Source organism: Rhynchophorus ferrugineus, unplaced genomic scaffold (genome assembly GCF_030347505.1).
Source record: "Rhynchophorus ferrugineus isolate W39M unplaced genomic scaffold, kcgeb_rfMv2 rfM10, whole genome shotgun sequence".
In the NCBI taxonomy this organism is placed as follows: Eukaryota; Metazoa; Arthropoda; class Insecta; order Coleoptera; family Curculionidae; genus Rhynchophorus; species Rhynchophorus ferrugineus.
Window position 1 is genome coordinate 26,369,392 of NW_027472589.1, and position 26,226 is coordinate 26,395,617.

The 26,226-nt window shown below is 32.6% G+C and overlaps 1 protein-coding gene across 3 annotated transcripts in view; it reads right to left on the reverse strand.

The window, feature by feature from the left end:
* The window catches only part of LOC143203938 (discoidin domain-containing receptor 2), a 403,820-nt gene that overhangs the window by 29,281 nt on the left and 348,313 nt on the right, over positions 1 to 26,226 (reverse strand). For all 3 annotated transcript variants that reach the window (XM_076416275.1, XM_076416274.1, XM_076416276.1), the window contains one exon: positions 16,866 to 17,097. In XM_076416275.1, the coding sequence (XP_076272390.1) occupies positions 16,866 to 17,097 (232 nt within the window). The remainder of the gene's footprint in view (positions 1 to 16,865; positions 17,098 to 26,226) is intronic.

Below are 26,226 nucleotides of genomic sequence, written 5' to 3' on the forward strand. Positions count from 1 at the left end.
TATATATATATATATATATATATATATATATATATATATATATATATAATAGTGTTGAACAAGTAAGTAAAATATTAACAGACACAGACTTTCATCTGTGTTAATATGGATGTTAGTATAGATCTTATTTAAATTTAAAAAGGGAAAAAGCATTATAGACAATTTTTATTATATTTGTCAGGAGATTATCTTATGTAATTTTAATTATCTTATGTACATATATATATATATATATATATATATATATAATAGTGTTGAACAAGTAAGTAAAATATTAACAGACACAGACTTTCATCTGTGTTAATATGGATGTTAGTATAGATCTTATTTAAATTTAAAAAGGGAAAAAGCATTATAGACAATTTTTATTATATTTGTCAGGAGATTATCTTATGTAATTTTAATTATCTTATGTACATATATATATATATATATATATATATATATATATATATATATATATATATATATATATATAATAGTGTTGAACAAGTAAGTAAAATATTAACAGACACAGACTTTCATCTGTGTTAATATGGATGTTAGTATAGATCTTATTTAAATTTAAAAAGGGAAAAAGCATTATAGACAATTTTTATTATATTTGTCAGGAGATTATCTTATGTAATTTTAATTATCTTATGTACATATATATATATATATATATATATATATATATATATATATTTTTTTTTTTTTTTTTTCAAATTTAATTGGTCTATGGATACTTTCCATACTTCCATACTCTGAAGTAATTGTATTAAATTATCTTTATATTAAAGAAACTGCTGACCATTTTTATATATTTCATAAATATAATCTTGAACAGAACTAACATCAAGGTGTGTAACTTAGATACTTTCTTTTCGGTGAATCCAAAATTGTATTGTTTTTTTTTGGGGATATTTTATTAATAGTGTCCTTATTAATGTTCAGTGCAGCTGCAACACAATAAAAATATTTCCAATAAAAACCCCATCAGCTTAATATTTAGTAATATCAATACTTACTTATCTACTATTTTACTGGTAAAAACAGTCCCTTATTACCTCATTCCAGTCCGAAGTTTCTGATTAGACACGCAATCTGTTTTTGACTATTTATTTGGCCTCTGCTTCTTCAACCAGTAACCAGAGTGATCACAAATATTAAGAAGCGATTTGAAGTTTATCAAAACAAGCAAAGCACCAAAACAACGTTTGCCGGTTTATAATCTCTCATTGTCACTAATGTTTTGAAGAATTTTCTAGACATCTGACAACCTGGCGACTTTGGCTCATTCGTTTACTTGTTTGAACTAATCAGACGACATTGTGTCTCTTTCTGACTAGAACAAAATGACAAGGAAAATATTGTCTGTTGTTAAAACGAATTTACCAACTGCAACAGGCAATACGTTATACATCTTGATGACGTCAGTTCACTGCTAATATGGATGTCCTTATGTCCAACATGCCCTTTTACCATAATAAAACGAGAAGGAAAAATAGTGTTTGAATTTAAACCGAAACAGCGGTAGGAAATGTTAGATAAAATAAACTAGCTAGATGTTGATATATTAACACAGATGAAAGTCTATTATATATATATATATATATATATATATATATATATATATATATATATATATAATAGTGTTGAACAAGTAAGTAAAATATTAACAGACACAGACTTTCATCATTTTAAAAAGGGAAAAAGCATTATAGACAATTTTTATTATATTTGTCAGGAGATAGTTTATTGTGTTTTTAATTATCTTATGTACATATATATATATATATATATATATATATATATATATATATATATAGTTTGGGTTTTATTTCAAATTTAATTGGTCAGTACAATGGGACGTCAGAGGTGGCTCACGTGATGTGTATGAAATCCTCAACCAATGAAATGCTCAATATTTTCTTTACAGGTCCCTGCAATAGTAATTTGAACTAACCAATAAAATGCGGCGAAATGACGACATACGGATAACTTGGACAGGCTGTAGATTTGGATAGTAGGATAGAATAGAAGAAATCGTGTTTTATTGGTACATATCGCTATCTTCTACTAGGTCCCAGCTCATTTGAGTCATATCATTTAATCTGAATTCAATACAAGGGAATATATCTTTATATCGTATGATGTATCGACAGTGAAGGCCAGTTGAAATAGCGTTCTAGGCCATGAAGTTAGCCATTTCGATTCTCTTAATTGCCTTATGGCGGGGAATCCAGGCAGGAGAAATGTTCTTGTCGGGTCACTGATATTAGACATTAATTGAAGGAGACTGGTTCTTTGTGCGCATCCATTGTGAACGGAAAAGTCAAAACCCCCAAATCTAGATCGTGTATTATAAATTGCTGGAAATTTTCGATTCTAGACACTGATTTTAACTGGAACGACTCTAAATGTATATATAATTCAGCGGTTATCGGAGCTTTTTTTAATAACGACAGAAAAAAAGCCGGGTGGAAAAAAGAACGCTCGTGCATTATATCCGATGGAGGGTTAAATGAGACGACAATGACCGACGCCATCGCCGCCCTCCAGGGCTGGGTGGCGGTCTATTTCGACGCATGAAACGGTATGCGGGGTTTGCACTTATCGGGGGGGCTGGGAAACGGCGCCTAATTTCGCATGGTCACGCAAGGCCTAGTCGACACTTTGACGCCAGCGTTCCCTCGGTTTTTCCACGGAAAACGAGCAGGGGTCTGCCAGCCAGCGCTAAGCCGAACGGTGCCACCCCCTCCGGGCGCCCACTCCCCCAGCCCCACTACCACCGTCGGGCCATCGTCGAAGCCGTTTGCGTTTCTTTGTTTCGATTTTCTTTTATTTTCGGCAGTCAAGGTCATAATTGTGCCTTGGCCTTTGCGCCGTTTTTGCTCGATTTTATTTCCACCCTTACATGAATACACGCATTAGCTGTGGTATTTAATTTTAAAAGAATTTTTATTATTATAAAACATGATGATAGTGGGATATATAGTCTATTGAAAGTAACAGTGAACTCACGCTACCATGATGTTGAATTGCCTGTTAAAGATGTCGGAGAGTAAATGAGTATAATCGTTGAAAACGAAATGAAAATGTTTTTTATAAATTTATAGCGTTATTTTAGGTTTTTTAACCGCTACCTGGCCTCTGGTTTATTTGGGATATAGAAAACCCTTTATACTTGACCATTGGCCAGAAGATAAGGTGATTGGCAAATGCTGTAAACTTTGAAAGTAGGCGTGACATGCATGCCACCTCAAATAGTTCGAACCAAGGTGTTCTAACTCTCTTTCACTCTTTCATTATCTTACACACTTCCAGTTAAATTCGTTAAACTCACAATTCGTGAGGTCAGAGTCGAGAAGTCTAGATAGAGAGAGCCATATGAAAGATTGCCTTGGTTCATTTAAATTGTAATTGGTGCAAATAAATTAAGTAGCGTAAAGTGTTTCATTAATTCGCAAGAAAGTCATAGCTGAAATGAGCAACCAGGGCGCAGAGCGAAATAACAACAATAATCAATTAAAAGGGCTCCAACGTCTAGCTAGTTTACAGTATTTTTCCTTCTCGTTTTATTATGGTAAAAGGGCATGTTGGACATAAGGACATCCATATTAGCAGTGAACTGACGTCATCAAGATGTATAACGTATTGCCTGTTGCAGTTGTTGTTGTCATTTTGTTCTAGTAAAAAAGAGACACAATGTCGTCTGATTAGTTTAAACACGTAAACGAATGAGCCAAAGTCGCCAGGTTGTTAAACGTCTAGAAAATTCTTCAAAACATTAGTGACAATGAGAGATTATAAACCGGCAAACGTTGTTTTGGCGTTTTGCTTGTTTTGATAAACTTCAAATCGCTTCTTAATATTTGTGATCACTCTGGTTACTGGTTGAAGATGCAGAGGCCAAATAAATAGTCAGTCAAAAACAGATTGCGTCGCTAATCAGAAACTTCGGACTGGAATGAGGTAATAAGGGACCGTTTTTACCAGTAAAATAGTAGAAAAGTAAGTATTGATATTACTAAATATTAAGCTGATGGGGTTTTTATTGGAAATATTTTTATTGTGTTGCAGCTGCACTGAACATTAATATGGATACTATTAATAAAATATCCAAAAAAAAAAACAAAATAATTTTGGATTCACCGAAAAGAAAGTATCTATGTTACACACCTTGATGTTAGTTCTGTTCAAGATTATATTTATGAAATATATAAAAATGGTCAGCAGTTTCTTTAATATAAAGATAATTTAATACAATTACTTCAGAGTATGGAAGTATGGAAAGTATCCATAGAAAATTTAGGGATATGCAGCTCTTTGAGGGGTATAAGTCATCACTTCAAACCCTGTAAGAAAATATAGGATTTAAATAGTATAAAGATAACCCACGAGAAGTCCAATTATATTTCTAGACATTGATTTTAAAATAATACAATAATTAAAAGCATATAATAAAATTAATGGAGACTTATTCAGTTATTTCAATTTGTATACAGACACACGTATTTCAAAATGGTATATTAGACCAGCCTTGGCAAAACGCTAAATAAAAGAGTGTAAAGACAGCAACAGTTAAAGTTTTCTGTATCAATAATAACTGTTTTGCAAATATGCCAAATGTTTTAGGGACAATGCAGTGATTAAATGTGATTTTATTCAGAAAAATGTTCACAGGTAGTAACAGAAGAAACTAAGGAGAAATACACTGCTTCTAACCTACAAACTATTGGGGCTGCGTAATTAACTGCAGTTCTAGTAAGTCCTTCGAAAATATATAATATATTGAATATATATAATTTTTGAATTTTGGACAAGAAGTGTTTACAATTCCCATCTCAGAAACGAAGGCGTGTAATGGATCTAATAGATCAATTGCTGTATTTTATTGACAAACTAATGTCATTTCCCCAATTATAACAGCCTTGATTTGTTAGCATAAACATTTGTTTCCAGCTCGAAGTAGAATGCTGTTCGTTCCTGGATCACAGGAGTACAACAATCGTTCAATTTTATTGTACCGTGTTCGGTTTTATTGTATTAGATGTGCATCTCGTTGCTTTCTAGGCTTATCTACTTTATTTCTAGTCACTCTCCAACGCATATGAATTTCGAACACATAAAAGAAAAAAAAGTGGGGGGTTTCAAAGAAATGGTGTAACTTGCTTGACACGATTGACATGATGACAACCTTCCTAGAAAGCCAAATAAAATGAGAGTTCCTAATTTAGAGAAATGCCGCTATTGTACAAAATAAAAAAGTAAATGTTTTACCATTTGTAACGATTTAATTTAGGAAAACGTTTCAAAGATATTGAAGATAGCTTTTAAGAGAGTTTCGAAGAGTATTTAGAGAAGGTTTCGCACCAGATTGCAAGTAAATTGGTGGAAAAAAACTAACTGAAAAAAACTTAAAAAAAAATTAAATTTTTTAAGATCCTTTTAAGGGCATACTCTTAAAGGGTTAAAATTTGAAAATATGAATAAAGCTTAGCTTCTGTAACATCAGCGGGAATTCCTTTTATTAAACCCCAACAAATTATTGTAAGAAACGTTAAACATTAAAATAAATATAAATACAAATAATATACAAATGTGTTATAATCGATTACGTTACTAATTAAAGTATATATTATGACGTTCTCGTCTTCTAGTGGGCTGTAATTCGCCAAATTTCGCTGTCACATAAATGGCCAATCCTAGCGCAATAAAAACAACAATTTTCCTCAATTATTCATGACCGGCCACTAATGCGACTCTTGCGAAACGTGTTTAGATCACAATCGGAGAGTCCACCTCCGGTCTTCATTAAGCTGTACGAAACACAATGGGAAAATGACGACATCCCAGCTTATTCGTCTTCAGCAAAACAAAAAAATAACAAGAAATGAAATTACACCCTACCCAAAAACAATAAAACGAAAATGGCTTCTAATTTTTGCAGAAGTACGCTGCACGACATTCATTATAACAATATGGAGGTTTGGGGGTAATTGACAGTAAAATTGTAACATACAGGGGCAGTTATATAAGTATTCTGGAAGGTTCAACTTAATATAAGTAAAAATATGACAATCAATTCATCCTTTATTTTTATACGTGAAGAATTGATCATTTGATTCTATACATATTGTAGTGTCACACTGTAAAATCACTTTACCATGTCTTCGGGTCCATTCTGGACGTTTTCGATCAATTCATGGTTCAAATTGATCATTTGTTGTCGGTAGCGATTCTCGCCAGCCGATAACCATGAATATTTGTACTTAGGGTTTTCAAAATAAATCCACTTTTCATCACCCGTCACTATTCGAGGCAGAACTGACTTCCGATCATACCTTGGAAGCACCATTTCACTGACGATTTTTCGATGTTCCGTTACCCATCTTCTGGATTTCACCATCGATCGTAATCGGTCGCCAATCATTTCTTGGACCACATTTAACGTTTCTGCCAATTGGTTTTGAGTTTGGGTTAGGTCTTCATCCAATAACTCTTGTAGTGTTGTCTTTCTTTGTTTTGCACCTCGAAATCAGCACTTTTTAACTGTCGAAACCACGCTTCACATGTTTCTAAGATTAGGGAATTCTCACCGTAAGTCTTTACCAGTAAACGACGACTCTCAGCGGCTTTTTTCTTTTGATTAGATTAGAAAGGTATTTCGTCCACGTTTTCAATCACGGAACTTGACATTTTCAAAAAGGTATAAATCTATGACGGTTTTACATTCGCAAGATATAATATGTATAACTTTGAAGCTTGACGTCAGTAAAATAAAATGATATATGTGTCAAATCATAAGAAAACCGATAATGACTTTCCGGTACACCTGGTTCTTTCGGTAAATATATGTCTTACAAGGCCTCAGTTCTATATGTGCAAACGTTTGAACGAATTTTAGTAGTTGGAAGCTCTCGTAGCGTGTTCCTTGAGCCTTCATTGCAATTTCACATTTTTTATAAAGCTATTATAATATAAAATAGATAGCAATGGACAATGTAATTGTTATTTTAAACAATGAAAACTTAAAACAATTAAAAGTCTACAATAATGATAAGTTTTAACTTTGTCACAAAGAAATCTCTTTACTTTATCTTCACTTCATTCGCAATCCAGACCCAAAGAAGCTGCCCTCGTATACAGCAGAAAGCATCGTTATTTTTTACGACCTTTATTTTTCGTCCAATTAGGCTGATTTTTGTTAACGTAGGAGCGGTCATCTGGAGAACACGAAAAGAACATTTTTCGTTTTGTCGTGTTGAAATGTCGACCGGCCTACTCGCATACAATTTTAACAACTCAATATAAAGATAATTTCGTGAATATTCAGATCGTCGTGATGATTGTAAAATATAATTAAAATAATATACCGAGAAATATACTTAGGCAGTACAAGATTTAGAAAAAATCATATGTTTTTTTTTTACTTATAATGTATAAATTCCTTCCTAAGTAATAAACGAACATCTACCCAATATTCGATGTCTTATCTCTTTCCCTATAGATTAAAAGCTTTCTATTAGCTGCAGTTTTGGTGAAAAAGGGAGATGTTCTGTAACTGTTTTCTTACTTTGGTAATTTATTAAACTCAGTTACAAATAAGTTTTAGAATAGGATTTAACGTTAAACCCATAAATTAAGTTTGAAGGATCTTTTTTAATCTTGAAGATTTATTGTGAAATCTTGGTACAATGTATATTATTCAAAGTATTTATCATCGATATACGGATCTAACTTCGAAAAAACGATGTGTCTTTTGAGGTTATTCAAGAATCGAAACTGTTTGCTGATACATATGTCGGAATAAGTACTAATCAGAGAGAGCAAGGTCTGGAGAATACGTCGGGTGCGGTAGAATTTTCTGTTTGAATGCATCCATGTATGTTTTTACCGGTTTTGCAACTTGTTATCGAGCGTTGTCATGCTGAAGAGTAACATAGTCGCGCCTTTGTTCACATTCCTGCCATTTTCGCGTAGTTCTCGGCTCAATCGCATCAATCGCGGTCGATAGCGATTCCCATTAATAGTTGCATAACATTTTAGCAGCTCATAGTATATTACACCAATGCTCTGCTGTTAATGTTGATGCATAACCAAGTGGACTCCATGGTATTTTTCGTTTTGAACTATCGTAATGGATCTACTTTTCATCTCCAGTAGTAATACAATGCAAACAACTTCTGCGATTGTGCTTTTGCAGCAGCTCAACGCCTTTGCCTCTTGGCTTCAATTTATACGGCATATTATATACAAATTTTTGGATCATTTCCATGTTCTATGAGAGATTGAGAGTGAGGCTTCAATATGAAGTTGGTTACAAATGTACTCCATGCGATTTTCACTTTCTTTGGGTTCACTATCTTTCGTCATCTTCATATTTCCATGTGTCTCTTTCTTGGTAATTGGAAACTATATGTAAGTTGTCGCAAATGTAAATGCCAAAAGTCATGGAGTTAGACCTAGAAGGTCCACATCCATGTCATCGAATCATGATATCGAAGCGGAATATTCATGGCATAATATTTTAATGTGTAATATAGCAGAAAAAAAAACAGCAATAGCGAGTAACAGCAATCCTCTTTCTAGATAATGTCACGCTTTGCACACTCAGAAGATGAAAAGGGTACACTGTTGCAGCGCAGTTTTGCTGAACTTGCTGAATATTGCTTTTTTTAATACATTGCCAGAGATACGATATAATGATGGAAATTATTTGATACATGTTTTGATTGTTAATTCAAATTTTATATTCACTTACTATATTTTCTAACATAACAAAAGTTAATGAATTAGAAAGATTTATACGATTTCTTTTTCAATACTGTCTTACTAGTTGAGTATTGTTTTTAGCACTAAATTTATTATTTTGATATAGCGCTTATATTTTAATGTAGTTTAATATTTGCTTGGATATTACAGTACAATTTAGCTAACAACTAATAGTGAGCTTTGGTGAATCATAGCACTACCATTGTGTTTTAATTTATTAGAGTGACATTGCTAGTGCATTATTATACGCTGGCTTTATGTTTTCTGTCAGGAATAGCGTATCTAAATGAAGTAGTTGTCGTTAAAATGGTTGTTGTGGCTAACGAGAGTTTCTGACAAGAACATATTGCATAAATGATGGGATTATATCTATCGACGGTCTCTCCTGTGGTAAAATAATACAAGATATAGAAAGTACTATCGAATTATACACTCTTACAATTTCAGACTAACGAAAAATTATTATAATTTCAGTTACATATTGCAGTTTACAGCTAGCCACTACAGTTGTAATTAAAAAAATTATAATAACATCAAGTCAGGAGACCCTACGTAAACATAAATCTAACTGTTTTATTAAAACTAAAATGCTCGAATAAAATATAAATAATTCACGTAATTAAACACTGATGACGTACAATTAATATTAAATACTATATTTCTTATACTATATACTATATATTATTCCAGTTCGAAATTTTGTTCATCTCACAATATCGCCGAGGTAGAATGGAATATAATTCCGCAAGAAATTTTATAACAGATTATTTTTTTACGATGTATGTTTAGATATATGTAATTTGAAATAGAAAAATCACGAACAATTTTTTTGTTCAGCAGTTTAGAATAAATAAATGTACTCTACAATCTATAAATTAAATAGTCCATAGAGGAAGTTATACAGGTTACTATAAAATTAATAGGGAACTGTTAGAATTGCAAAATGTATCGGAATGCCCTCTTTGGTTTATATTAGAAAGTTCCCATGCCACAATTGCTTTTTAGATACACATTACTGTCAATTAAAACAAAAATTATGTTTATAAAAATGCCACACACTCAGTACAGAAAAAGAGAAACTTTCTTTGAAACAATCTTCTTACCATTTTTATACAGTCTTGGACTACAACTGTTGCAAAACATCTGCAAAATAATTGTTAACACCGATTTATACAGCTTTAAGAATCAATTTATTTATTACATTTAATACAAAATGTTTGATTGAGAATATTTTAGATTAAAGAATATTACTTTAGTTGAATCGATTGAAGGTTCTCAAAGCAAGTGTTATTGTATTGCAGATTAAATATAATTTTGTTAATAATATTTATGTAATATAACCATAGAGATATAGAGATTTAACTTTATAGGAAATTTTGGAGAAACGTTTCGCGACGTCCAACATGTAGATGTCAGTACCTTTAACTTATTACTTGCTTTAATCGCTACGTTATAAGCCGCGACGGGATCTGATTGGCTCATTTCGTTTCTGTGGTACGTTCGTTATTTATTTATTTAAGATTAAATTATTAGTTCATTAGTATATATAAGTCGGCAGTACAAAAGTACACAAGTTTTCATCTCATTGGTCTTTAGTAAATTGTAAAAAGGATGGATATGAGAGCTCTTTAAATAATTTACATTCTATACTAACGGGGGATGACTCTATAATTTAAATGCCAGATGTTCTTATAGGAATAAACGGGTCAAAGTAATATGTTATGCCCCAGAAAATTGTTTTATTATATTATCAGTAGGTCTATTTTAATCTCTTCTTTGAAACTCTTTTATTTTATCCCGCGATATGGCCACATCGATAATATAACATATTTTTGTTAATTATCTTTAAAAAAATGTAAATTCAAAACCTTTTGATTTGAATCTTTGATATATATATATATATATATATATATATATATATATATATATATATATATATATATATACAATAAAAAGAATATAAAAGAAGCTAAAGCAGGTGTACCACAACAAGGAAGTATACTGGGACCTATGCTTTATCTATTTTACACTTGTTATATACCGCAAATGGAAAATATCACGATGGCACAGGCAAGTGACAATATAAATAATTGGACACAAGCTTGGAAAATAAAAATTAATGAAAGTAAATCTGTACCTGTGCAGTTCACCTATAAACAGACCGTACAAGCACCAATAACATTAAATAATACTATCATTCCATATAGCAACAACGCTAAATATCTCGGGATGAATCTCGATGCAACACTTCGCTGGAAGGAACATATAAAGAAGAAAAGAAAAGAACTGGAATTGAAATATAGGAAAATGTGTTGGCTAATTGGAAGAAAATCACAATTATCAGTAAATAATAAACTGCTATAATATAAGCAAATAGTGAAACCTATATGGACATACGGAGTTCAATTACGGGGATGTTCTGCAAAGAGTAACATAAATAAAATAAAAATTTTTCAGAACAAAGTTCTGAGAGGTATTGTGGGCGCAGCCAAATACTATAGGACTGATTACCTACATCGAGATCTTCCGATGCCCACAGTCAGTCAAGAAATCAAGAAAATTGCAAGGGGGCATCAGAAAAGACTCTATTGTCATGAGAATATTGAAATATTGCAGGTTTTGGGTACCACTAGAACAGGACACAGACTCAAAAAAATCAAACCATCTGATCTTGTGTAGTGTTGTGTAGTGCATATAATAAATAATACAGCAGTGACATGTATAAACATTATTTCACCAGAGACTGAGTTAGGGCCGATGGGTCCTCCTAGTTATATACCTAGATTTAAGTTAGTAAAAAGACAAATTGTAGGTTAGTTGGAAACGACTAGTAGCAATGTAATAATTAAATAATAAAAAAATAACTTTCATTAGTTATTTGCATATTTTAAGAAAGCACTATAATGCAAACCAAGAAAAACAACAACGCGCACTATATCAGAAGAGTGAAGCTACCCAAACCACACGAAATTGTTTACTGCATAATTTTTAACATTTAGCACAATAGAATAGTGGTGATAAATTATTTTAAAACCAAGATTGTACTATGCATATATAATAAAAAACAAGAAGAACAAGTTTAACAAGACAATTAACAGAAAAATATTGAAGACCAAGAAGGGAATATATGTTAATAATCATTAACAGTATTCAAGAAGGTAGTAAAAACAGGGAAACATGACTGTTAGATATGTAGATTTTGCAATGAAACTGAAGACAAAGCACATATTTGCGAAACAAATACAACTAGTACTCAAACTACAGAAAATGTAAATTAAGTTACTGGTGTACGAATTGATACCTACACCTATTTGGTCATATGGAATCCAACTACGATGTACCGCTGGCAAGTCTAATGTAGCATTTAACGGTCCCTAGATTTAAGTTACAAAAAAATTTAAAAGTAAAATTATAAAGATAAATTGTAGGTCAATCGGAAACGACTAGTAACAATGTAATAATTAAATAATTTAAAAAAAATTAATATTTTGATGTTTATTAAAACTTAATGGAAATTAAATTGAATTAAATGCCATTTAAAAAGTTTAGTGAGTGTTAAATTTGTTCTGTAATTACATAATACAACTATATTTCTGATTTTATATCGAAAATATTGTTAAATCAAGCTTTGGTAATATTAAAATGTCATTTTGAAGTTATTCTCTTTAGTCTATTATGAAAAACAACATGATTTACTGTATAAATATTGTGGTCGAATTTCGAACACCGGACGATCACTAGTTCGAAATTGTTTTTCAATTAATGTATGGTTACACCACCAGTTACCAGGAAAACATAAAACTTTTGAACAAATCGAACATGATTCAAAAACGACTCGACACGATCGAAGTTAGTTCTAATACGGTTATCGTTATTCATTCCTCATCCTCATCGCCCGATAATCACCGAAAGATTCCGGGGAACGGAACGGGAGATGGGGGAAAAAAAGCGCGAAATATAACGACGCGTAATTTTTTCACTTCTCAGATATTTTCCTCATTTCCCGGAACGTCGTCGTCCTCCACCCTCCTTGCTCGATTGCGTTAACTCAAAATAATGAGGGAGGTTTTTAAAATTCGGGGTGGGGGGGATGGTGGAGGTGGACGCGAAATTGCCGGCACGTAGAAGAATGCTCCGCCCGACAGGGGGTGCAGGGGTCTAGTCTGGAGAATTCGCTTTTAATGAGACATAATCATAGTATATTTACTCCAATATATCCCGGTTATTGTTTTAAAGACGGCGTAAAAACGGGGAGAGGGCGTTATTAATTTTTTCTCGTCGCTGATGGTGGGGGCGGGCCTGTGATTATGGGGAGAATGAAACTAATTAATTATGTTGTTTGTTAGAGTCAATTTAGCGACTGATGGCGGCAATTTCGGACCAGCGTTTGTTCCCTAAGTGAAGTAAATGGCTCTCATTGGAACCGGAAGGATCTGGACGGATTTTCTGGAGTTCCCGTCGTGTCAAGATGTTCAGCGAGCGCTATACGAAATACCGAAATAAATTCAGAAATACCTTTGCTTTGATTAAGATAACAGGTCAATTAAAAAGTCGCCGGGCTGCCATAGTAAAATACATTTTTTGGCAAAATTAGTTTTTTTTATTCGACGTAATTCCCTTCAAGGGTGATACGCTGATTATAGCGACCTTCCAACTTTTCGATACCATTTTTGTAGTACGATTTGTCCTTTGCTTCAAAATAGACCTCAGCTTCGGCGATCACCTCGTCATTCGACGAAAAATTTTTCCCAGTGAGCATTATTTTGAGATCTGAAAACAGGAAATAGTCGCTGGAGGCCAGATCTGGAGAATACCATGGATGAGTAAGCAATTCGAAGCCCAATTCATGCATTTTTGCAACCTTTTCACTGACTTGTAACACGGTGCATTGTCTTGGTGAAGCAGCATTTAATTTTTCTCCAAATGCGGCCGTTTTTTGCCGATTTCGTCCTTCAAACGGTCTAGTAACACTATGTAATAGTCGCTGTTGATGCTCCTTCCTTTTTCAAGGTAGTCAATGAAAATTATTCCATACGCATCCCAAAATACAGACGCCATAACCTTACCAGCCGACTGTTGCCACTCGGATGACTGTCGATTGGACTTCGGAGTGAAATGATAGAGCCATGTTTCATCCATTGTCACATATCGACTTAAGAACTCGGATTTATTACGCTTGATCATTCTCAAATACTGTTCCGAATCATAAACTTGTCGCTGTTTTTGGTCAAAAGTGAGCTCACGCGGCACCTACTTTTGCACAGATCTTTCTCATACCTAAATATTCGTGAATGATATAATGTACACGTTCAATTAATATATTTAGAATGTCTGCTATTTCATTCAATTTCAATTTATGGTCATTCAAAATCATTTTGTGGATGTTTTTAGTGTTTTCGTCGGTAATAACCTCTTTTGGGTGTCCACTGCGTTCACATTCTTCGGTGCTCATTTTACCACGTCTAAACATAGCATACCAATTCTTGATGGTTGATTTTCCTGGGCAGTCAAGCCAAGTTTTTACTTTAACTATATTTTGGCCCATCAAAAAACAATATTTTATCGGCACGCGAAATTCCTTTTTATCCATTTTTATTACAATAACAAAAGTTGCTTCACTTAAAATGCTATAACTCGCATACTAATGATCCGACACCTATCAAATTTACGCATCTTTTGAGTATTAGAGCTAACTAAAAAACATACGGATTTATTTCTAGTAGTGCCATCTATGTGTCAGGCCGGGCACCTTTCAATTGACCTGTTAAACCAGAAATACATAAAAAAAATAAAGTTATCATGTTACAGAAATAAAATTAACATTAATTATTAAACTAAAATTGGAAAATTAGAACTTCCACTAAAATGAAGAAACCACTTGTGTTTATAATAATTTAAGGTAACAGATGTAGATCATTTTCAAAGGGTTCATTATACGGATCTATTCTGCGAAGAATATAACTAACTAACTATTATAAAAGAAAATGGTGCCTTAATACCTTATTAATAAATAAATATCATATATACGTGGTCTATTCAAAGTTTTTTTGTATATACGTCATCAAGATGTTTAATGCCTGCCGCAATTTGTAAATTCGTTTTAGAATCAGACAATATTTTCTTTCTCATATTATTCTAGATAAAAAGAGACACAATGTCTTCTGATTCGTTCGAACACGTAAACGAATGAAAAATATATGCGTATGCAAAATTCTTGAAAACAATAGAGGTAAGGGATTATAACTCGAACCTATAAAGTATTGTGCCTGTATAATTAACTGTAGCTTTTAGATGTACTGTAATGTTCAAATAAATTAGATTTGATAACATTTCTGTTCAATTATTTTATTTTGATTATAATTTTGTTGTATGTCTAAGCCAAACTGAATTAAAACTCAAAGTTGATACGGCAACATAGCGATGTCTTGATGTCACAACAAACGTCTTGATGACGTATGTACAAAATAACTTTGAACAGACTAATTGGGAACAACACTAAATTGGGAGAATCTTACCATAACAAACGGAGGTATTAAGAAAGAAACCTTCAAGTAAAGCAATCGTACCTAATTTAAGGAAAATAGCGAAAATTATATCTATACCCGAAAAACCGTCAAATAATGTCTCGTTTTAAATGTTAATTACCTTATTGCCAGTCATTTCTAAATTATTTGAAAAAAATTCTAAAACATTGAAACCATTAACAAAAGATAACAATATAATCTCAGCACATCAAAGTGGCTTGAACGAAGAAAATTCAACAGACTAACTTCAGAACTATGGGTGTAATTGTAAGATCATAATGAAGACAGAAGAGTTTGTTCTGTCATTTTCCTAAATATGCGCACGCTTCTGGTAAAGAATGATATGAGGGGCTAAATTTTAGATGGGCTTAATTTGAGATTATTGAAGATACTACTTGGACAGTTTGTATGAGGATCCCCATTTGGAATTAAAAGAAATAAAAGCGTGTAGTGCGTTGACGCTGGTCCTTTTCCTGATGTAACTATACTGATCTATTTCAATATAGCAATTGCAACATAAAACAATAGCTGCATTTGATGACGATATTGTCATAATTGGTTTAGGTAAAGACCATGAAGAAGCAGCAATGAAATTGTAACCATCTGTACACAAAATTAACAATTGGACTAAGCAGTGGAGAACCTGTTTGAATGATGATACATATCCCTATTAGAACAAATAGTATCCAAGTACCACAAGGAAAATATTTGGAAACTGCAGAGCGAAGCTGCGCTGGAAGATTCATACAGAGGAAAAGAAACGAGGATTAGATATTAAATTTAAAAAAATGTGTTGGTTATTGGAAGAAATTCTATTCTGTCAAGCAATAAGCAAATATTAAGCCCATAAGGACCCAAAGCATCCAGATATGGGGTTGTGCTAATAGGAGCAATTTGGACACCATCAAACAGGTCATTAAACCTGACCAGAATCTTCTTTGCCATGTTAATATTATTACTTGATGGCGCAGATCGTACAAGATGGCTTAAGAAGATTAAGGCTAGTATAGTGTGGTGTTAGTGCAAAAGCAGAGTACACTATTACTCATTGTATAAGTACTGTTTAGATTGTATTATTTAGTAATATCACTGATTTATTATATTATGTAATAACAAAATAATTGAGTTAATTTAGAACTGCAAACACGTTATTTTACGAAGATGATTGTTCATATTATTCAATTTATATTAGCAGATATGATTTTAAAACTTTACGGATAATAACTTCTAGGAAATATTAATGCGTCGAATATTTGGTTTCCAAGTTTGCTTATCAATTTGTTGCAAAAATGGAGATGATGAAACTGATTTTTCCCTCTCGATGGAACTCATATGCAGCTGACGATATCTGTAGCTGTCTTCGTATATTTAAAGCTCAAAATATCGGCTTAAATATCGGAAACTGTATGTAATAAAACTTAAAAGCCACACAAAATAATTTGCTGTTATCTTAGGATTTAATGAGTTAATTTTTTCTTCGTTTCATTTTCTTGTTCAAATGAGATTATACAATGGGAATATATAGATAATTTATGCCCAATTTCAGTAAGAAATTAGTGTTGGTAAAAAATATAAACCTACCTCCTCCCCTTTAGCGTTGTGATATCGAATCCATTTCTGGAGCCTCGGTCTCCAATACTCCAGCATGTAAGCTTCCGCGTACTCGATACCCTGGCCATTCCCAAAACGACCTTGGGTTTCCGTCGACGTGATGACGTGCACCGTCTTCAGGTCTATTTGGATCCATTCTTCCGGCTCTCGGGTGGCTTGCCGTTGAGGACACCAGGCTCCTCCGTTTTTATCAGTCCTTACTCTGTAATGAAGAGTATCAGTGTTAATTAGTAGGTAATATAATTGTATAACATATGATGGGTAAATATAAATATATGTATATATGTATATATATATATATATATATATATATATATATATATATATATATATATATATATATGTATGTATATATATATATATATATATATATATATATATATATATAATATATAATATAAAAATTATATTTCTGGAAAATAATGTTTGGAATATATGACTTCCTCTGACACAGTAGATGGAACATTTTTGAGATTGCAGTGGTCCCTTTTCTGCAATATTGTTCTCAATTATACTATACATTAGAATAATTTAATACAATTTTAAAAAGTATATAATTCATGAGATGCTTCTTGAGACTGAAGGGTATTATATTTTGCAAATACATTCTTACAATTAGTAGCTGATAGCAATGTAAGGATCGGAATAGTTGTTAGGAGATAGCTAGTGGACTGAAATATGTGAGAAATAACTATTTCTAGGATATATTGATAGATTAATGATATTTCTACAGACTATACAAGTACTAAAATATATATATTAAAATAAGTAAATTTTTTTTAATAATTAATATCAAAGATATAATGCACTGCAACGTATTTTTTTTCTATAAGTTACTGTATCTATTGTCTTATTAAATTTTTACTTAAAGTTGGTTGAAAAGTTTTTCACTGATTTGAAATCAAGGAAATTTTCTAGAGGGCCTACGGCGAATTGTGCGTGTCAAAAATACAGGCCAAATAATGGTTTTCAGTATTAAACCTATTGACTGGCCAGTGAGCAACTTAGACACTACTGCAGAAGACATCCTTTCTTACTCAGTCTGATATATGGCGTGATTGGGATGCTTTTTCCTTATAGAATATTACACTGTGACCCCATAGACAATCAACATGATAAACAATCATACATATCTTAATTAAGCTCTCAGAATAAGCTCTCTCTCGTTCTCAAAAACTATTGAATGATAAAACCATTAACAAAATTAAAGAGGATACATTCTAAAATCTTTATATGACCCCCAGAGATGTCATAACATTATACCATATGTGCTGATCATAAAATATTTCAACGCATCATCGTGTTCACCTTATATGACGACGTATATCTTTGATATCTAAAATAACATTTTCGAGAAAGATATTTTAAGTCAATTAGGAATCTAAAAGAAAATTAGCTGTGTAGTTAAGATCATATTTCTATCATCCTTACAAAAAAAAACGTGTGAAAGGTTATATTAAACCGTAGTATAAAAGAAAATTACGATGAAAGTACGTGTATAATGTTGTAAAATATTAAGAAATAGCCACTGCAAGTCCATTAATATCGATGTGATACAAATATAAGGTAAGACAAAAAGCTGGTATCTCCTAAATAATTATAACGGTTCAATTGAAAAGTCCCCGGCCTGACACATAAATGGCGCTACTAGAATTAAATCCATATGTTTTTTTTAGTTCGCCCTAGCCCTGAAAAGATACGTGTATAAATTATTATCGCGAAAAAAATGGGTAAAAAGGAATTTCGTGTGTTGCTAAAATATTGCTTTTTGAAGGAAAGAAATACATCACTTGATGTCGAGTTTCTGTACACCGCTCCAGAAAAATCAAGGATTGGTATGCTAAGTTTAGACGTGGTGAAATGAGCACCGAAGACGGCGAACGTAGTGGACGCCCAACAGAGGTTGTCACCGATGAAAACATAAAAAAATCAACAAAATGATTTTGAAAGACCGTAAATTAAAATTGAGTGAAATAGCAGACACTCTAAAGATATCAACTGAAAGTGTACATCATATAATTCACGATTATTTGGGTATGAGAAAGCTCTGTACAAAGTGGGTGCCGGACGAGCTCATTTTTGACCAAAAACAATGACGAGTTGATAATTCGAAGCAGTGCTTGAAGATGATCAAGCGTAATAAACTCCAATTTTTGCGTCGATATGTGACAATGGATGAAACATGGCTCCATCATTTCACTCCGAAATCAGTCGGCTGGCAAGGTTATGGCGTCTGTATTTTGGGATGCGAATGGAATGATTTTTATTGACTGCCTTGAAAACGAAAGGACCATCAACAGCGACTATTACATATCAAAGGACAAATCGCACTATGAAAATGGTATCGAAAAGTTGAACTAATTTTGCCAAAAAAATGTGTTTTACTATGGTAGGCCGGGGACTTTTTAATTGACCTGTTATGTATGCCCAAGTAGTGCATTTTACTTTGATTATAGAACATATTCACCTTTTTACGTTAGTTCTTGTTCCCTTCTTGTGTTTCCTTATTAAATCATTTTGATATCTCTGAATTTGCCTTGAGTTTCACTTGTTTGAGTTACTGTCTGTGTACATTTTCCTTTACAAAATTAGATATATTCACTAGATTCTTGCAAAACAGTATTAATTAGTACTAATGATCTCATAAATTCTAACCTAATGCTCATGTTTAACTCTGAACGATTACACAAATATCTATACACATAAATAATTCACTCTCTGTAGTATGATTTTCTACAGTTATGCTCTATTAATTACATAATTACCTTGAGTGTTTTTGTTTTATCACTCTGCGATGGTAATTTTGATTATTAAACTAATAATACATAGACTACTTCATCCTATTGAATAACAAACAACTTTAATTATTTCTTTAAAAAATAGAAACTCTTAATGGGCAAGCAGATAGTGGGAAAGATCTTCATTTACTGTTCTGTAGGAAACTGTATACATCTGTGAATTCTAAATGTACATGTTTGAATTTGTGATTTCTTCTTCTCGTAAATGATCATTCATTGATTATTTGAGTTGTTCCATCATATTTTATTAATGATTTCAAACTCTTATTTAGTATATAAGTAATCATATAAAACATAATAGAAAAGGTTTTTAATACTATATAATGTTTAGATAATAAAACCAGTTCTAAGTACCAGAGATACATCTGTTGGTCAAGCCTTAATTGAGCTTAAATCAAATAAACATGGTATAACAAGATTTGTATTTCAAATCACACACATACAGCTTAGCACTTAACGCGCAAATATAGTCTATTCGAAGTTTTTCTAGTAATGTGTAATGGATATTTGTGACGTCATAGTTCAGTTTGGCTGTGACATGCAAAAAAATTATAATCTAGATAAAATAATTGAACAAAAATGTTATGAAATCTAATTTATTTTAACATTACTGCCTTATTTAATTATACAGAAAAAATAATTAATAGGTAAGAGTTAAAATCTCTTATCACTATTGCTTTCAAGAATTTTGCATACGTCTGACAGCTGGTCGCCGTCCGGTAATCAGGTATAAGTTAAATTATTCAAAATATTAGTTAAATTACTACAGGTTATAAACTGGCAAACATTATTTTGGTCCTTTAATTATTTTGATATATTTTAAGCCGCAATATATCATATCATTTTGTTTGAAAATGCCGAAAACAATAGATATTCAGGGTCACAAATTGATTGCTACTTTAACAGGTTATTTCGAAAAGGATAGAGTTAATGGAGGCCCCCTTTTGCTGGTAAATTCCGATAGAGAGGTAATTATTAATAATATTAAATAAAATAAGTCCATACAATTTTATTGAAAATGTTTTTAGCGGGTTGCTGCCGCGCTACATATTAGTGTGGGTACTGTGAATAACATAACTTATAAAATGAAGAATAAAACGTTAGATTCACCCAAGAAAACCCGTCTACATACAAACTGGGTGATGAATCTTGACTATCTTGATATTGGCTCTATTCGATACCAAATATACGAAATATATAAGAACAGTAAGTACACAAACTATTTTATCCGTATAAACATAATTTAATAAAATTATTTTAGAGAAAATTGTCTGCCTGGAAAGTATACATAAAAGAATTAAAGACATGCAACTTTTTAAGGGATGTAAGACATCCTTTCATACACTCTTACAGGGCATAGGGTTTAAATAGTGTAAAGATAACCCTCGGAGTGGTTTAATGGAACTTCCGGACATTACCTTAAGAATAACTCTATTTTTAAAGGCATAAAATAAGTCCAAAGAAGATAAACTATTTAAATTTGTGTATCTTGATGAAACTTGAATATTTCAAAATGGTTCATTGTGACACTCTTGGCAAGACAATAACAAAAACTGTAAAGACAACAAAAATTGATGGAAAAAGGTAAAAGTTTCCATAGCATTCGATTACGTTTTGTTGGCTATTACATTTATTAATAATTAATTGCAGATATATTGCTGGTCGAGAAGAATATTCCATCAAAAACTCTTTAGATATGTGGAAGGAAGCATTGTCAACCATAACACCTTCAGTTTGGATGAACTCCATAAGATATACATAAGTTATAGATAAAGGGCGGAATCGTGAACATGTTTTAGATAAATTAGAAATTAATAGTTTAGTGATTGTATTGGACAGTGAGTGGGAAAGTTAAAGTGACTGAAGGAAACTTTCGGGATATGTGATAATGCTGTGCAATGCTGGAAATTCCTGAGACAGAGTGATGAGAGTGGAAACAACTAAAGTATGCACATAATTAATTAAATATAACTGTGTATTGTAGGGCGTGAAAGATTTGTCTGCACCGATATGATTGTAATTGTTCAAAATTAAACATGAGCATTAGGTTAGAACGTATGATGAGAGATTGAATACTAACTGTTTTGTAGATATGGTAAATGCATTTGACAGAATTCAGTGATTAATTTTATGAAGAATGGTGTACACAGATAGCAACAGAGGAAATAAAATATGCAGTGATACCAAGATGACTTGATAAGTAAAAACACTATCGAAGGAAACAAGAACTAAACGTAAAAAGGTAAATATGCTCTCGAATGAAAGTAAAATATGTTTCTTAGATATACAATTGTTAATTAGGTGGATTAGGCGTCCAGGGGGATATCACTATATAAAAAACGGGCCTAGAAACTTTACATCAGGGGTTGTGTGGAAAAGAGTTCAATGTAAACAAAACAAATCTAACCTACGAACTATTATAGCTGTGTTCTTAATTGTAGTTTTAAGTCCTTCGATAATATATGTATTAGAGTATTATAATGTTAAAATAAATTATATTGGATAACATTTTTGTTCCATTATTTTATTTAGATTATAATTTTGTTGTATGTCAAAGCCAACCTGAACTAAAACTCAGAATTGATGCGGCAACATTGCAATGTTTCGACGTCACAAATATCCATGACGCATTACTAAAAAAATTTGAATAGACTATACATTTAAAATATGGATTTTCCTAAAGGACCACCATGTACTTTAAACGATATAAATATATGCCTAATAACGTCCATTTTTAATAAACAATACCGAAAAGGCAACCGTTTATGGCATTTAATTTAGAGGAAATACATATTTAATATTTTCATTTTTATTTGGCGGGTGAGCTGCGGTAGCGGGGGGATGGGGGTGGTCGGTGGGTTCCATGTTACAGTCCGGCCGTTCGTTGTTTATTTTCGGTCTGGTGGGACGGGCAATTTTTCAAACGTAATTGTTTAATTCCGGACGCGTTATTTTTTAATTCCGTTCGACGGGCTCTGCGGGGTGGTTTATTAAAAATTCAAGAAAAACGGGCCGGTTAATAAAAGCCCACACAGCGAACACGCAGGAATGGGAAGAATTCCCGTCCGGGGATCTTAAAAGGTTCGTTATTTCTTCGTTCTGCTACTTGCGTAATATTGAATTATGGACGTTTTGTCCTCGTAAAAATATTTTCGGCGGTATTTCGTCGGGTGCCCGTCTCGAGTGTATCAAGTGACGTTATTAATTTGCGTAAATTTAGGTTTAATTTATTCTTAATTTCAATCTCGTATTTGCTTTGTTATTTTTATGTCGCTTAATATGAAAAAAGGCATTTTATGTAATGAAATATATTGTAATTGTTAATAACAGGTCAATTGAAAAGTCCCCGGTCTGATAAATAGATGGCGCTACTAGAATTAAATCTATATGTTTTTAGTTAGCCCTAGCCCTCAAAAGATGCGTGTATAAATTTGACAGCTCTCGGATCATTAGTTTGTGAATTATAGCATTTTGAGTGAAGCAACTGTCGTTATTGTGAAAAAAATGGATGAAAAGGAATTTCAGGTGTTGATAAAATACTGCTTTTCGAAGGGAAAAAATACAGTTGAAGCAAAAATTTGGCTTGATGCTGAGTTTGCGGATACTGCCCCAGGAAAATCAACAATCAAGGACTGGTGTGCTAAGTCTAGACATGGTGAAATGAGCACCGAAGACGGTAAACGCAGTGGACGCCCAAAAGAGGTTGTTACCGACGAAAATATTTTAAAAATCCACAAAATGATTTTGAATGACCGTAACTTGAAATTGAATTAAATAGCAGACACTCTAAAGATATCAACTGAACGTGTACCTCATATTATTCACGAATATGTGGGTATGAAAAAGCTCTGTGCAAAGTGGTTGCCGTGCGAGCTCACTTTTGACCAAAAACAACGACAAGTTGATGATTCGGAGCAGTGTTTGAAGATGATCAAGCGTAATAAACCCGAGTTTTTGCGTCCATATGTAAAAATTGATGAAACATGGCTTCATCATTTCACTACGAAGTCCAATCGACAATAACCCGAGTGGACTGCACATGATGAACCCGCTCCAAACCTTGGGAAAGCGCAACAGTCGGCTGGCAAGATTATGGCGGCTGTATTTTGGGATGCACATGGAATAATTTTCATTGACTACCTTGAAAAACCAAGGACCACCAAGAGCGACCACTACATAGCGTTATTGGAATGGTTGAAGGACAAAATCGCCAATAAACTGCCGCATTTGAAGGAAAAGAAAGTGCTGCTTCACCAAGACAATGCACCGTGTCAAAAATCTATGAATTCGAACTGCTTCCTCATTCTACCTTATTCTCCAGATCTTAGCTCCAACGTATATTTCCTGTTCTCAGATCTCAAAAAAATGCTCGTAGGGAAGAAATTTTCGTCGAATGAAGAAGTGATCGACGAAACTGAGGCCTATTTTGAAGCAAATGAGAAATCGTGCTACCAAAATGGTATCGAAAAGTTGGAGGGTTGCTATTATCAGTGTATCACCCTTAAAGGGAATTATGTTGTATAGAAAAAACTAATTTTGCCAAAAAATGTGTTTTACTATAGTAGGCCGGGGACTTTTCAATTGACCTGTTATAATAACATATATAATTTATAAATATGATGACAAGATATACTTAATAGCTTAGAAAAAAACAAATTACTATAATGGTTAATTTATGTTTTAATGTACACGTTCTAATGCGCTTAAATATGAGAAAAATACCTGAAATAATTGCTCGCTCACTTCGTATAATGACCGAAAATAATAATAACAGGCAGCAGCATAATAACAACGAATAGAGCAACGAAACATCGCTCCCGTACCATCTTCAGCCGGCTCTTGTTCCCGATAGAGAAAAAAAAACCCAGCAAAGAACAGAGAGCAATCCAGACATGGAAAATACGGCTCGCCGCATTCACTTTTAATTAAATACGGACGAAAGTTGTTTCAAGAACTCGATCTCGAGGCCCATTTATGCTGATGAAATATCCAGAAGATCCGGGCAGGATCAGGACGCGACGGCCGGCATGGAAGAGGGGCGCGGAAGGGTGGAGGGGGTCGATGGCGTGCCGGCCGAGTGACGAGATGGTGATCGGGGGGCAGGCGAGGCGCGATGAGGATTTCGTTTGTCTGTCCGCGTTTTCCGGGGACGTGGAGTCGGTCAGTTTCGGGGACAGTTTCCAGGTGAAGAAGTTTCCATGGTGGCCCAAGCGTGAGAGGGATGTCATAATGATGGACAGGCGGATTTGAATAGACTTCTTTTACGAGAAAGGATGATAATGGATCTTCTTTTTCTTCTAATGTTTCGGCGCTAAACATATACAAATATTTAGTCTGTTCAAAGTTATTTTGTACACACTGAGTTTTAGTTCAGTTTGGTTTTTGACATACGACATTCTAATCTAAATAAAATAATTGAACCGAAATGTTATCAAATATAATTCATTTAGAAATCATTTAATTAATTTTTTTCTCATCTAAAAACTACAGTTAATTATACAACCACAATAGTTTATAGGTTAGAGTTATAACCTCTTATCACTATTGTCACACTATATCTATTCTCTCTTATTGGCAAACTTCTTTTACGAGAAAGGATGATAATGGAACTTGTTTTTCTTCTAATGTTTCGGCGCTAAACATATACAAATATTTAGTCTGTTCAAAGTTATTTTGTACACACTGAGTTTTAGTTCAGTTTGGTTTTTGACATACGACATTCTAATCTAAATAAAATAATTGAACAGAAATGTTATCAAATATAATTCATTTAGAAATCATTTAATTAATTTTTTTTTTCATCTAAAAACTACAGTTAATTATACAACCACAATAGTTTATAGGTTAGAGTTATAACTTCTTATCATTGTTGTCACACTATATCTATTCTCTATTATTGGTAAACTTCTTTTACGAGAAAGGATGATAATGGAACTTGTTTTTCTTCTAATGTTTCGGCGCTAAACATATATAAATATTTACTCTGTTCAAAGTTATTTTGTACACACTGAGTTTTAGTTCAGTTTGGTTTTGACATACGACATTCTAATCTAAATAAAATAATTGAACAGAAATGTTATCAAATATAATTCATTTAGAAATCATTTAATTAATTTTTTTTCATCTAAAAACTACAGTTAATTATACAACCACAATAGTTTATAGGTTAGAGTTATAACTTCTTATCATTGTTGTCACACTATATCTATTCTCTATTATTGGTAAATTTCTTTTACGAGAAAGGATGATAATGGAACTTGTTTTTCTTCTAATGTTTCGGCGCTAAACATATATAAATATTTACTCTGTTCAAAGTTATTTTGTACACACTGAGTTTTAGTTCAGTTTGGTTTTGACATACGACATTCTAATCTAAATAAAATAATTGAACAGAAATGTTATCAAATATAATTCATTTAGAAATCATTTAATTAATTTTTTTTCATCTAAAAACTACAGTTAATTATACAACCACAATAGTTTATAGGTTAGAGTTATAACTTCTTATCATTGTTGTCACACTATATCTATTC